Source organism: Callospermophilus lateralis, chromosome 3 (genome assembly GCF_048772815.1).
Source record: "Callospermophilus lateralis isolate mCalLat2 chromosome 3, mCalLat2.hap1, whole genome shotgun sequence".
NCBI lineage: Eukaryota > Metazoa > Chordata > Mammalia > Rodentia > Sciuridae > Callospermophilus > Callospermophilus lateralis.
Genome location: NC_135307.1, coordinates 95,112,388 through 95,127,718, shown reverse-complemented (window position 1 = coordinate 95,127,718; position 15,331 = coordinate 95,112,388). Strand labels below are relative to the sequence as shown.

The 15,331-nt window shown below is 33.2% G+C and overlaps 1 protein-coding gene across 1 annotated transcript in view; it reads right to left on the bottom strand.

Moving 5' to 3' along the window:
• Window positions 1-1,186, bottom strand: part of Fgf7 (fibroblast growth factor 7) — a 55,316-nt gene extending 54,130 nt beyond the window's left edge. Inside the window, exon 1 of the mRNA XM_076848557.1 lies at window positions 901-1,186. Within this exon, the coding sequence (XP_076704672.1) occupies window positions 901-1,186 (286 nt within the window). The remainder of the gene's footprint in view (window positions 1-900) is intronic.
• Between the last annotated feature and the right edge of the window lie 14,145 nt (window positions 1,187-15,331).

Genomic DNA, 15,331 nt, shown 5'->3' with positions numbered 1-15,331 from the left:
TAATTTTCAGTGAGGAATTTTAAATCCATAAGGTAAATGTTGAAGTATGTTTTACAATATTTTCAATATTTTATTGAAATTGGTTATTAATCATAAAAATTCAATCCTGAAAAAAAATTCAATCCTGATATTTTAATATGAAAATAACAACTGATTCTTAGGGAAAATGTAAGGCTTTTCAATTATAAATGATGAAAATAACATCTCTTTCAACTTTTATTTACTGACATTTCTGTTTCTCTTAAAACAACATAGAGCTTATATGACACAGTAGATTTACATAAAGAAAATGTTAGAAAGAAACTATTTTTATGCCTAGGTGGATATGTAAGCAATCTAACACTAACTCATTGTGACATGAATGCATGAGGATGGCACAGATTCCCTTCAGTTTTGCAATTATACACAATTGAACAAAAAATGCATTTTTGAACACAGATTAAGTATTTTGCATCATGGAAATATTCTTTCAAAGGAAACTATAAAAATAAATAAATTCTTCCTCAAACTGGTGATTCGGACTTTGGTAAGCATTTACATAGAATTATGTGAAAACTCTTAAAAAGCTTTGCTAGGGAAAAAAAATCACATTTCAATGTGAATAATACTATTTACATCTTGCTTAACTTAAGAGCATTTTAAGCTCAGGACATGTATGTGTTTTACAGTTGACTTATTTATAAGTTTCAACTATAGTATTAGTAAACTTGCCCTGTTCCAAGATATATTTTTAGGAACATGGTTCACACAATCCCAATTTACAGAAATTAGAAAGCAATATTTCATTTAATTATTATTTCACAAGTAAGGGAAACTGAGAAAGCTTATCACCTGAAAATTTATCCTTTAACACATTGTCAAGGGCTATAAACAGTGCTTTAAATAAAGGACATTACTTACTGTAATTGTTCTTCATCTCTTGGGTCCCTTTTACTTTGCCTCGTTTATCAATCCTCAGATACCACTGTGTTCGACAGAAAAGTCTTCTCACTCTTATATCCCCTCCTTCCATGTAATCATAACTTCTGGTATGTCGCTCGGGACTGGAGCAGTTCACATTTGTAGCCATTTGCTCTGGAGTCATGTCATTGCAAGCTAAAGATAGAGTGCCCACTAGACAGATAATGTGAAAGCATGATGTGTAGAGCAAGGTTGGCAGGATCCATGTCAGTATCCATTTGTGCATTATAGTGTAGTGCTCCGGGTGTTCATGAATAACATAATGAAAAGTAAAATCCTGAGTTGATTGTTACTCCTAGGTCATTGACCTCTTCCTATCTGTTAATTATATAGACTTATTTAAGAAAGAGTAGTTGCTCTTTCCAAATTGTTACCCTTATCCTTTTAGTTTCTGATAACAATACAGGATCCTCCTTAAATAACTCTGTGTTGATAAATCCTTATAAAAACAGGTTGTAATAAGCCCAGTTGCTGCGGTGCTGTTTGCTACTTGACTTCTGTTTGCAATGAGAGATTAAGAATGGGGAGGGAAGGAGGGAGGAAGATAAAAAAAAATCGTGTTATAAATTTCAGAGAGTAAATAGGATTACAGCATGCAGTGTAGTTTATACTTTGAAGATACATTTAAGACAGATTTAACAGAGTGTCAACTGCTTTACCACTCTATATGCAGATTTATAAAAGTATATATGAATAGAAACAAATCAGAACATGACTAGACCATTCATTTCAGTCACTATTTTATAAGAAACACTCTGCAACCAGAGTTATTGATTTAAATCAAGTTCTGCGATTACTATTAACAAAGTATAAAGGCTTTCCCTGCATTTCTTTATTATATGCTTTTACATTTATGATTAATCAATAATTTTCTCCTGAACTGCCCACATTTTTCAAGTTAAATGTCAGGATTGCTCTGGAGAGCTTCAACTTTATGTAAGTTCTACAGCATAATAACTACAGATATTTTTTTACATGGTTCAAAAATCTGGTAACTTTTACCTTCCCCCTCAATACCGTAACCAGAGAAAGAGATAAAGTTCTAAAAAACATTCAGAATTGTTTTTAAAGACAAATAACAGTAACTTACTTGTTCTGTTTATAACAGCTGGATACACAAGAATTCCATGTCTGTTGTCTGCCTTGTGCAACTTGAGCCTCTCTACTGTAGCTACAAACTATTTCTCAGCTGAGAAATCCTCCAGCAGAATCATAATTGTTTCCATAAATCAACAGGCAAGAGGATTTTCTCTGTGTGTGTGAGCGCGTGTGTGCTTGTGTGTGTGTGGAGCCTTTTATTCAGGGCTTTTCGATAAATACCTTTGCTGACCTCATTGGAAGCAATTAAAACTTAACCAGTGAGCTGTTAGTTGAATGCAACAGCGAGAATAGAAGGAGGCTTGTATAATATTCAATGGTCATGAGAGGGAGCTATGAACATGCTTAAATCTACAAGTGGGTATCTACTTTGTAGAAACAGATCTCTGATTCTGAAGCAGTTAGGAGGGGAAAGGAAAATGTAGACCTTCTTTACAGCACAGCACTTACATAGATTTTGGAAAATATTTCCTTGAACATATATGAAAGGGGTTTTGACTAGTTAGAAAATCTTTTCTACAGCTTTATGATGTATTTCTTCAATTACTCTTTTGTGCTCAAATGTCAGAACAAAACTAATGTGGTGTGTTAACTCCAATCTTAATCTCTTAAAACATTCTGATGTTGAGCTAAGGGTTTATCTTTGCACACAGAGATCATTCAATATTGCATATGAGTATAATTTTTATGTTCCTAGCCTGAAAACAAGAAGCCCTAGTTTCTTATTTGACTTAGGCTACTTAAAATAAGTATGACCTTGGGCAAGTCACTTGACATTCCTGAGTCTCAAATGCTGCTACATTTGTAAAATTAAAGTATTAATCTAAATGATCCAGTGGTGCTTTGTACTCTTAAAATTCTGTATCCTGTGATTTATACCAATGGCTAATATAAGGAAGAAGAATTTAAAAATTATTATTATTAAAATTAAAAGTAAAGAAAATGGTTTTACCTTGGTATCAGTGTTTGACTTTTGCCTCAATGAGAACATTAACCTAATAAAAATATCATTTGGAGGATGGAATTATAAAACCTATAGCTAACATAAATAACAGAAATCTATTATACTTTTCAAAATGAGTTGTTCTCTTTATTTCCTGTTCTGGAGTATATATGGCAGAGTCCAAATATTTTATTAGATATTTGGTTAGAATAATTGCATCGTCAGTCTAACTCAGTGTTTAGGAATGTATATTAAAATTCTTCCTATGTTATACACACACACACACACACACACACACACACTTCTGTACTTAAAATGCACAACTTTACCACCAGGTGGTGCATGTAGACCAAATAGGGGGGGAAAAAGAAATCAAGTTTATTCAATTGGATTATGGTTTCTGTTTTCCTACATGTCTATGCTTTTAGAGAATAGAATCAATAGCACAAAATATTTTAAATAACCCCAGTTACCATTTATTTATGAAATACTGAAAGTGCTAAATTTTTAAGCAGAGCAGGAGGGCTCTTCTATAATTAGGTCTGTTGATAACAAGAGGGCTCAAAACATTCTGCCATCCCTCTGAGAGCAGAAGAGGAATGAAAGTATGAGGCTATTGTGTTCTGAATTACATCCCACTAATTTTGGAGCCAACAGTAATGAACAGGGTCAGAATTCCTAGGACTTGGATATTTCTTCCAAAGAAATGAAAAGTTATTAATGGTCAGTACCCAATTTAAATATATTCAAGAACTACTAAGTTCATCTGTTCTACACTAATCCTACAGACTTTAAACCGAAAAAATTAATGTATTAGAAGTCAATATTTGCTAACTAAATGCTTAAGATTTAAATAAAAGAAGTGGATAGTTTGCTCCTAAAGAGTGCTTAGTGCCACTTAAAAATCTGCTGTACAGAATTGACTATAGAACCAGAAACAAAGAATAAAATTGTAAGTGAAACATTAGATATTATTATATTCCAATTTGGAAATAGGATCTAAGTAATAATAAATGGATCAATTTCAACAAGGAAATCATATGAGAAATTTGAGTTCCTTGACTATTAGTTTCTTAGTTGGAGAATAATTACCTCAAGATAGGTGCAATACCTGTTTCCCTGGTATCATAGCTATAATTCAGAGCCTTTCTTGAACTCCACTTATGCCCAGATTATACCTATATTCAAGAGGGCTTCTCCAAGAACTAATAACTTTAGTTATCTCCAGGTGGAGTAACCCTCTTGGGTTTTATTTCCATTTTGATTTTAGGAAAGAATATATGAAAATACAGAGAATTTATTTCTGTAAATATCATGAAAATAGACAGTTGTCTATTTAAGCAACTGCCTTTATATCTTTTATTCCATGAAGAAATAAATGATACCTTGGTTTCATGTATTTTGAGATTCAGTAATTAATTGTAAAATGGTGCATCTTTCATAATTATTCATAATATAATCAATAGAAAGGAAAATAATTAAACATTTTCATTTCTTTGCATTCTTACATCCTATCTTGTTGCCCATCCTCCTAATTTCCATCTTTTCTCCAAAATACAGATAGCCATTATTAGTTTTTTTTAACTTTACCTTTATACAGAAGGTAGCATGCCATACATATTGTTCTGCATGTCACTTTTTCATTAAAATAGAGAGTTTTCCCATTTCAGTATTCAAGAAGATCCCTTGATTTTTTTACAGCTGCCTAGTATTCTCTTAAGTGGGTTTATCCCAGTGTATTTAACCAGCCTCCATTGATGAACATGTACTAATCTCTTACCAAAAAAATGCTATAATGAACAAATATGTCACTTTATAGTGTACAAATACATCTTCAAAATCAATTTTCAGCATTGGACCATCTGAGCCAAAAGAGGGGTGTGTGTGTGTGTGTGTGTGTGTGTGTGTGTGTGTGTGTGAGAGAGAGAGAGAGAGAGAGAGAGAGAATTTTGATATTACCAACTTATAGTCCATGAAGTGTTTGCTAGTTTTTTAATCCCACTAACAATACCTAAAAATAAACACCCATTTGCTCAACAGTATATTGCCAAAATACGGGATTTTGCTAAACCAATAAGTGAGAATGGCATTTCATTCTTATGAGACAAAGTGACCATGATGTATGAGCACCATAAAGACAAGATAAATGGTGCTGTAAATGTCTGCAATAAGTGGCACAAGAGGTTTCCCTGGAAAATGTCAGCAGAGCTACAATTCAAAGCATGAGTGGGAATGAACACGGTGAAGAGGTATTCGTGAATGTAGAAAAATCGTGTGTCACATAAATGACAGCATACTCTTTTCAACAATAGGAAACCAGCATGCCCCCAGTAGAGAGAAGAAGGCCCATGGTACATGAAGAGAATGGAGAGGCAGGTGGGATCTCTGTGGGCCATATTAAGGAGATTGACTTATAGTCTAGGAGCAAAGGGAAGTTATTATGGTATGTTAAGTTTAAGTGTGGCCTGATGAGAATTTCACTCTGTCTCTGTTCTGGTCAAAACTTAATTCTTACTGGCAGAATAAGCTTATGACATATTAAATTCTATTCATTCATCCTGTTTTTTCTGTTCTTCATATTATGGAAAAGATAGCCAGATTTTGTAATTGGAAGGGCAAGGTTGTGGGGAAAAGTCATGTTTCCTCACTTGAATAAAATTGAAACCATTTTAAAAATTCATACTAAATGCCCTAAAAATAAGGGAAGCATAAGAATATTTTTGAGAAGCAGCACAATAAAATTAGAGTCCCATGAACTGGGGAGCACAGAGAAAAGTCTAAGGACTCCCTACTTGGGAAGCCATGTTCCTGTATTTCTAGTAGCATCATACACCAGAGAAAGCAAAACTCCAGATAACAAAGACCGTCTCCTGTGTCTAAAGAGAGAGGCCCATAATCATCCCTGGAAATATTTCTCATGTTTAAATAAAAAATCAGGAAACATCATAGAACCCAGTCCTGAAGGAACTGTGTAAATGGTCATTAAACACCCCAGAAATAACCAAGGTAAGCCAAATGACTCAATGATCAAAGCCCTTGCCTTGGCCTTGCATAAAATCCTTGAGACCCATGAGTAACAGAGGTTGAGTTTTCCATCAATCTGGGGTGGGGGTGGAATTCTCAAAATTGAAGCTAGGTTGATTTATATTTATAAATATAAATTTATGTTCTTCCTTACATATCTAAAGGATATGTCCAAGATTTATTTCTGCTACATTCCTACAGCTGTCCTCAGACTATTAATTTATCTTTATCTTCTCTTGTCCTTTCCATTCTATAAATTCAGCCTCAACTCTGGATCATACCATATAACCAATTCTACTTATCTCCTTGATTCATCTATTTAACAAATATTTATCAAACAGCTACTTACTACCAGATGTTGTGTGAGCCATCTGAGATACAATAGTGATCTTTCCAAAAGTGACCTCTGCCCTTACAGAGTCTGCCATCCAGTGAGAGAACAAACATGAACAAATGGGTCTGGGCATGGTGGGGATAATTTGGGTAGTTGAAGATCTTGTGTTTGAAGAATGGAAAGGAGGTCAACAGGAATGAAGTACATGAACAGTGGGGAAAGAGGTAGGCATGGACTTGATCATTAAGAACTTAACATGATAGGAACTTGGGTTTATTCTAAGAAATAGGAAACTTGAGTACAGGTATGTCTTTTCAAACCTGATTTACCTAGTCAAAGACAATAATTTAAACTCAGGACTAAAATCCCCAAAAGAATTAAGCAAAGCTGAGGTCCCTATAAATCCTTAATTATGTAAACTTTGTGCTTACCCATGGCACAATGCCGTAACATTTAAAAACTAACTGTATATAAGATGTGCAGTCTGACTCACATGCTCAAAATTGTGGTGTGCCTGTGACTCAACTATGTAAATATCTCAGTTTACAAATGTTATTTGATTCTTTGAATTTCTGAGTTTATAAAACATTTTGTTTTATTTAATTTATACTTATAAAAGTTCTGTGAAATACTAATCTAAATTTAAAGCTCTTCAAATTACATTTTTTAATTTACTGAATTACGGTCCAAGTTTATAGCTGGAGCAAGTTCTCTCATTACCAAGCTCCTAGGTTTTGAAAAGGATTATTATTTAATTTCTATTCTTTGCAAGTTTCTATAAAGTGAATGTGAGATAAAAATGTAAGAATATAGAGAAAAGAACTGAGAAATATCCCTGTTGGAATGTAGAATTGCTGGCTTTTGGACAAATTGTGAGCCATGAGCCTAAGAGCCTGGTTAATAGAAATAGACTATTGATACTTGATTGGACCGACAACCTTCTGGCCCAATCAACCACCCAATCAACCGCCTGAATCTCAGAGACCTTGATGTGAGCTGGAAGATGCATGTCAGATCAGAACCCCTACTGGGGAAACACAATTTTGCTCAATATTTCCCAATCCCAAGCAAAGTCCAATCCTTTTGCATTATACATATTCTTCCTAATTATGTACCCTAATAAAAACTCAGACCTTAAGCCCTAGCAATACATCTCACTCTTGAGATAGCCCACATTCTGCCCTGAGAATGTGTAGCCTCACCTTTTGCGTCCCAATAAAGCTCTTATCCTTTATTTGATAAAACTTGACACACCTTTAATTTCTCTTCAGTCATCTCACTTTTCTTGTTGACTCATATTTTGTAGGACTCCTGAGCATATGTATGTAATTAAAATGGTCTATCCTCCTGTTAATCTGTTTTATGTCAATTTCATTTGCCCAAGCCAAAGAATCTAGAAGGATAGAAGAAAGCCATTTTTCATTCCTCAAAAAAATACAGTCACAAAAAGCTAGGTACCTAGTAAAAGGTATATTTGTGTAAAACTAGTGGCTAACACAATAACTTATGCTAAGAAAAGGGCAGTCTATACTTAAGCTTTTCTCCAAGCTAAATAAACATCCATGCTATCTTCAAATATTACTCAGTTTTTTCTTTAATGGTATTTACTATTAACTCAGACATAGTAAGTTCTTATTCCTATAATCAATTCCAAAAATTATTGCTGATGTTAACTCTGTTCCTAACCCATCTATTTTCATCTCCAATCTCCAATTCATTTTAAATGCTGCTATCAGATTAATTTTTCTAAAACACAGTTACATTACTTCTCTGCTCAAATGTTTTCAATAACACCCCAATTTTTTCTGAATAAAACCCTCTTCGTCTTTTTGTGATGTGCAGACTACCATTCCCAATGTCTTCTGTGACTCTCAGCATGCCCTAAGCACTAGCCTCTCTCACTTGGTTTGGGATAACAGATTCACACCACCACCACCCACTTCTCTTAGTAGAGAAAGGAACTACAGAGAGGATATCCTCACAAATTCTCTCTCTCTGCCTTCTCTCCCTAGTTCTTCCCCTCTTTCTTTCTTCCTTTTTATATATTCAGTCTGAGTGAGGAACCCACGAATAATGAATGCAGTTATCTGATATTTCCTTTGAAATTTTATATATTGAGTTTTTAATGATGCAATAAATCCTTGGTCCTATTTATTCTGTTACTAATTACTTCGTATCAACACTTACTATGTATTCAGACAATGTACAATAATAGAGATATACTGTTCGGTAGAATAAGCAAAGTCCCTGACTAAATGGAACTAATTTAAGGCAGAATAATATTTTAGGAAAGATAAGTAGGTTACTACAGTAGCAAATGATAGAAAGGAAAGGGGTACTTAGAATCTGATCATATAAACTCTTACTAGGGAGATAAAGCTGAGATCTGAAGGACAAGAAGAAATCAGAAGTAGAGTTAGAGCATAAAGTTAAAGATAAAGGTAAGAAGGAGAACAAAAGTTCTGAGGTCAAAATTAGCTTATTACTAGAAACTAAAAGATGGCATAACTGGAGCATTAGTGAAAAAAGAGAAAGGTAAGATGATGAGAAAATGTACATAGCACCTTGGTATCAATAGGGACTTGATCCTAAATGTAATAATTTAGGATTATAATTTAGTTAATATGTGACTATTCTGAAAAACTTTGTGGAGAATGGTTTGGAAGATGGTAAAGATTGAAGTAAGGAGAACTGTGAGGGGCCTATGGTTGAAATCCATATCAGAGATGATTATATCTCAGACTAGGATTATGGCATGGGAGTTGGAAATGAGTGGGCAGAAATATATTAGAGACAAAACTTGATGACAGATTTTATGTGAGACAAAGAGCAATCAAGTTTAAATTCCAAAGGGCTGACATATGTAGCTGTATGAATAATGGTGTCATTTGCTGAACCAAGGAAGACTGGGAGAAGACCAGCACTGGAAGGGAAATCAAGAAGTTAGAAAATCTAGGGATGGCAGGAAGGAATGCCCAAAACCCAGCTCACTCTAGAGCAGAGGGATCTGAACCTCTACTTCCTTGAAATGAGAACCAGGAAACATCTTGAAAATCAATTACCACAAAAATGTAGAAGTACAAACAAACTTTTTAGGCCAGGCACTGTGGCACAACCTGTAATCCCAGCAACTCAGAAGGCTGAGGCAGGAAGATTGCAAGTTGGAGACCAAGCTTGGCAACTTAGAGAGACTTTGTCTCAAAATAAATTTAAAAGAGCTGAACATGTATCTCAGTGATAGAGTGCTTGTATGGCATGCCTGAGACCACAGTGTTCAACCCAACCTTACCGATAAATAAATAAAATCTCTTTTTAAGGATATCTATTACAGGGGGCTGGGGCTGTAGCTCAGTGGTAGAGGGCTTGCCTCACATGCATGAGTGAAGCACTGGGTTGGATCCTCAGCACCACATAAAAATAAACAAAATAAAGGCATTCTGTCCATCTACAACTACAAAAAAAATTTTTTAAATGATATCTATCACAAAAAGGAAAGCTCTTCTTGTGCATTATATATTTTGATGAAAAAAGGACAATTCTCAATATTTTTTCTAGTTAAGAATGTCTTTGATGACCATATTATGATAGACCCCAGCATTAAAACACAAGAAATATATCAAAAGTTGTACTTTATCATAAAAGCCTAAAGAGTTTTATTCTTAGCCACAAATGGGTTTCAGAGTTGTCAGATATAAATTAGTGTGTAATGTTCATGTTAATTCTTGGGACACTGAAAAAAATTTCTTAAATACAACAATGTTAGCATTTTTTAAAAAAGAAATCAAAACTTAGTATCCTTTCTGGTTATTTCACCTAAAAGAAATTTGCTTTCATATTTTATATTTCCTTACAAAGAAGAAAATATGTTAGTAGAGAAACATAATATTAGAGTAACTCATGTAACACTATAGTGGATTGCACAATAAAAGCAAATATGATAAAAACTAAAATCTATTCATTGCCAAGAAAAATTGATTAATTTGGAAAAACAATGGGGTGGGAGTCAGGGAGAAGATCATTTTAGTCACTGACAGTGGCCAAAAGAACAGCAAAATAAAACTCACTGATTTCTTCTTTTCTAATAGAATTTTTTGACTGCATATGATTATAGCTTTGATTTTCATAGACTAAAAATCTTGGGAATTGGAAACATTGTATTGAGTTTAGAAAGTTGCTGAATAGCAAAAAGCAAATTGTAACATATTTTAAGAGAAATTATGTTTATTAATGTCAAGTGTTATATTTGTAATAAGCCTGGCTTAATTGAATTTTAAGAAGACTATGGAAATAGATTTTTAGCTTATCTGCAATTATAAATGTGGAAATACTAAAATATGTTAGAAAATTGCTTATCTCTTAAATATGTTGAAATTCCCTGTGACAACTGATATATCCTATTATTTTGCACAATCTTGGAAGAATCTTCAAAGCAAAAAGATAAGTTTTAATCCAAACTCAATTTTAATGATAACAAATTCTGAATTAAGAAACTTCAGATGTATGATGCTTTACTAATATTTTACATTATTCTAAGAATGGATGGCATATTTGGATATTATTGATTATATTATTTTGCCTTAGTTAAATAAAATTAAAGAAGATAATTCTAGTTCTTACTACAATGAAAGGTATGATTTAAAGACTAATTCAAAAATGGTAATGAAATCACTTATGATTTCTTCTCCCTTCCTTTGTTTGATTTCTCCATGCCTTCTATTCCATTTTATTCTACTCTGTATACTGACATATTACAGTAATAAATGTACTCTATTTCTGAAATAACCAAAGATAAATAACCAAATATATCAAAAATATCAAAAACATTATTATTTTTATCCCTCAAAAAAAGTGAACAAGAATGGATTAAATACAGAAAATTTTTTAACCAATTTTCCATTCTAAAACATAGCATATTTTATATTTAAAAGATTTTCATTTCTTTCAACAATAGTCCTCATTCCATTAGTACTTAATTTATTTCTTCTAGACTGAGATACCATCTTTTCTCTGCTTTTCACTTCCTTAATTTACCAGTTAAAATCAAATTAGGCTACTTCCTTGATGATACTAAATATTTACAAAGATTGGGGATTTTTGTTGTTGTTGAGTCCTTAACACCTCCTTCCTTTTCTGTACTTTTCAACTTTGCATTTTTTGTGCTGCTCATGTGCAATCCCTCCCTTCCTTTACTCTCTCTTTTTTCCTTTCATATGTACACACACACACACACACACACACACACACACATACAAACACACACACACATTCATATGCTTTTTTATATCATGGTCCATGGTAAACATTTTTGGAAACCTCTTTATGTCATTTTTATATTAATTTTCTGCTTGTTTATCTTTTTTTCTTTTGTCTAGTTGAAAACACATCTGGTTTCTATTCTAATCAGTATTCCTCTGAGTATAACTTCATATTATAGAAAGCAAACCCATAATGATGCAACTTCTGGCAATTTAAACTTTTATCCACTAATTTTAAAAGAGCTATTCCTGCAGTCTAACTTAGCAGACTTTTTTTAAAAAAGATAAAAGTTTATGGAGAAGAATATTGTATGGATAACCACCTGAAGTCATTAATCCCTGGAAACTATTTTTCAAAATGAGAAATCATGGAAACTAAATGTGGAAAAGGATTCACTCTTCTCATTAGTATTCACTTCCAAGAGTTCACAAGTTAAATACACATTCAAAGTGTTATGGGAATGGAGGAAAACCAAAGGAATGAGGAGAGAGCAAAGCCTATGCACTGAAAATAGGAAAACAAAAAAAAAATGGAACTACTAAAAAACAGCAAATAAACATTAAGTGAGAAATTATTGAAAACTACCTACAAAACATGAAAACTATGTAACCAATTTTCTCATAATGAAAGAATGTAGTGTTTAGAGGTTGTATGAGAAAATCTGGTCAATGAGGAGTTTTCAGGATTCAGATAATTTGCATTCAGATCTAAGTTAGAATTACTGTCCTTAGTAACCACATGACAGAGGCAAGTTACTTAGCTTCTAAGTAGATCATATGTAAAAAGAGCAATAAAGACTAATTTCCTTTCAACCCTAAGTGGCTGGGGACTAGATTTTAAAAAGTAAATACTTTAGAGATTCTCAAGTGGGAGTACAGTTTTGAAAGAGGAATGTTTAGGTAATTCTAGCGGTAGCAGTCTAGGTGATATGGAGCAGGAACTTTTGGAGGGAAAGTAAGTTTAAAAGGAATTGTGACCAGAGAAATGATAAGAGCCCAAAGGAGTCTAAAGGATAGTAAAAACAAAGATGAATATGGTACGAATTGGAAAGAGACTAATTTGCTAGCATATATGTCTAGTTTATGTATCACATGCTTACATAGCACTTACTGGCAATTTTCTAAGCATTTTATAAAATTAAGTAATGCAGTCCTTCTAAATTGGTACTATTTTTATCTTCATTCTGCAAATGTTGAAACTAGTCTTGATAGGGATAGAGATAAAATAGAAAGTATAGCTATTCTTACATCCTCATTTTGTCAATGAGGAAAAAGGCACTAGAGAATTTAAATAACTTTCACAAGGTAATGAAGATAGAAATAAATTGAGAAATTTATACAGATGAATAATGGAGAAACCTGAGCTACTAATCACATTTGTATTCAATATAGAATTTGTTCTCACAAAGGGTATAGATGGTAGCCCTAATCTTCCTGCTGCTTCAAGTATACAGCACTTTAGTATGGATTATGCCAGTTGACATAGTCAGTTCACATGTAAAGCACTCAACTAAGAAGCCCTTCATTTAGGGGAAGAAATTGGTTGATAAAAAAGCTTTAAATCTCAAGAGAAGTTCATACCAATCACCTACAATACTAAACTTAATCCTTAATTCAGACATATGAACCAAAGTGATGGACATTCAGGGAAAACATGAAAGGGAAGGATCGAGTTGAGGGCATCAGAAAACTGATCCTTAGAAAAAAAAATGATCCAAGAAATATGAAATATTTATTTCAAATTCTCAGTAGAATTTCTACACAATTAAATTCTATAGAATTTTTAAAAGTCTTCACCGAACAGCTCCTAAAATGTTTCAGACTCTCAAAATTTTTAGCACTAACTGCCATGGACCCCCATGAAAAAAATCATAGTACCTGCTCCCATGAAGCTTATTTGAAATCATATTGCATCATTTAAGAAACATAAGTTAACAAGAAAATGAAGAAGAAAAAAGTGGTTCTTTGGAATTAATAAGACGATGATTGAGTATATAAATTAGCAAAATGGCTAAGTAGTGTAGAATTGTTATGGCTAAAGAACAAACAAATGATTTGGAATATCACAACATTTAAAAGTAGAACAATAGAGGTATAAATGTTAAAGAAGAGAAGTAGAAACTACAGACACAAATGTTAAAGAATATGGAAGGTCAATTCAGAGAGTCTATCTTTACTCCAGGAAGAGAACACGAAGGAAAACAGAGAAAAGAGAACATTTTAAAACTGAAGTAGTCAAATTTAAATGACCAACCAAGAGCCAAGCAGAGTAAGTAATGACCTAAACTCTAAAAGTAGAAAAAATTCTGAAATTTTCAAAAATTAAAGTTACAGAAATTGCTTACGAGGAACTAAACAGATTGGCATCAGTTTATACAACTCAACAACACGTGATGCTAGAAAAGAGTACAGAAATACCTTCAAAAGCTCAAAGATATTTTTAAAAATACACCAAATACAATTTCTTCCCCTAAATGAAGGGCTTCTTAGTTGAGTTCTTTACATGTGAACGGACTATGTCAACTAGCATAATCCATACTAAAGTGCTGTATACTTGAAGCAGCAGGAAGAGTAGGGCTACCATCTACACCCTTTGTGAGAATAAATTCTATATTGAATACAAATGTGAGCTATAAATTAGTAGCTCAGGTTCCTCCACTATTCATCTCTATAAATTTCTCAATTTATTTCTCTCTTCATTACCTTGTGAAAGTTATTCAAACTCTCTTGTGCCTTGTTTCCTCATTGACAAAATGAGGATGTAAGAGTAGCTATACTTTCTATTTTATCTTTATCTCTATGAAGACTAGTTTCAATATTTGCAAAAATATCATTCAGATCACACAAATAAGAACTTCAAAGGTTTACCAACTATAAACCCACCCTGAAAGAATTACTGTAGCAAAATAAAGTTTCCAAGTGAGATTTTTTTAAATGAAATAATACTACTAAACAAGAAAAACAAACTAATTTCTGGTTTGTATAACATATGCATCAATCTCAAATGCGTTATACTAAGTGAAAGAAGCCATTCTCGACCACTGCATATTTCCATATAAGACATAGAAAAGCAAAACCTATAAGTATAGAAAGTGGAATCCCAGGGGTTGACTACTATGGAACACAGAGAATTATATTCATGGTGAAACAGTTTTATATTTATTTTTGGTGGTGATTATACAGCATATACTTTTTACAAAACTCTTAGAAAACTACACAAAAGAGGAAATTAAACAGAATATATAAATTATACTTAATAAATATATGTATACATACATGTATTAATACTAATGAGGAGCCAACCCCAATGAATAAATAAACTATCTCAATATTAAAACTTCTAAAATAATCTTGACAACAAGTACATGAAAAAATGCTCACCATCTCTAGTAGTCAGAGAAATGCAAATCAAAACCACCCTAAGATACCATCTCACTCCAGTAAGATTGGCAGCCATTATGAAGTCAAACAACAAGTGCTGGCGAGGATGTGGGGGAAAGGGTACACTTGTACATTGCTGGTGGGACTGCAAATTGGTGCAGCCAATTTGGAAAGCAGTATGGAGATTTCTTGGAAAGCTGGGAATGGAACCACTATTTGACCCAGCTATTCCCTTTCTCGGTCTATTCCCTAAAGACCTAAAAAGAGCATGCTACAGGGACACTGCTACATCGATGTTCATAGCAGCACAATTCACAATAGCAAGACTGTGGAACC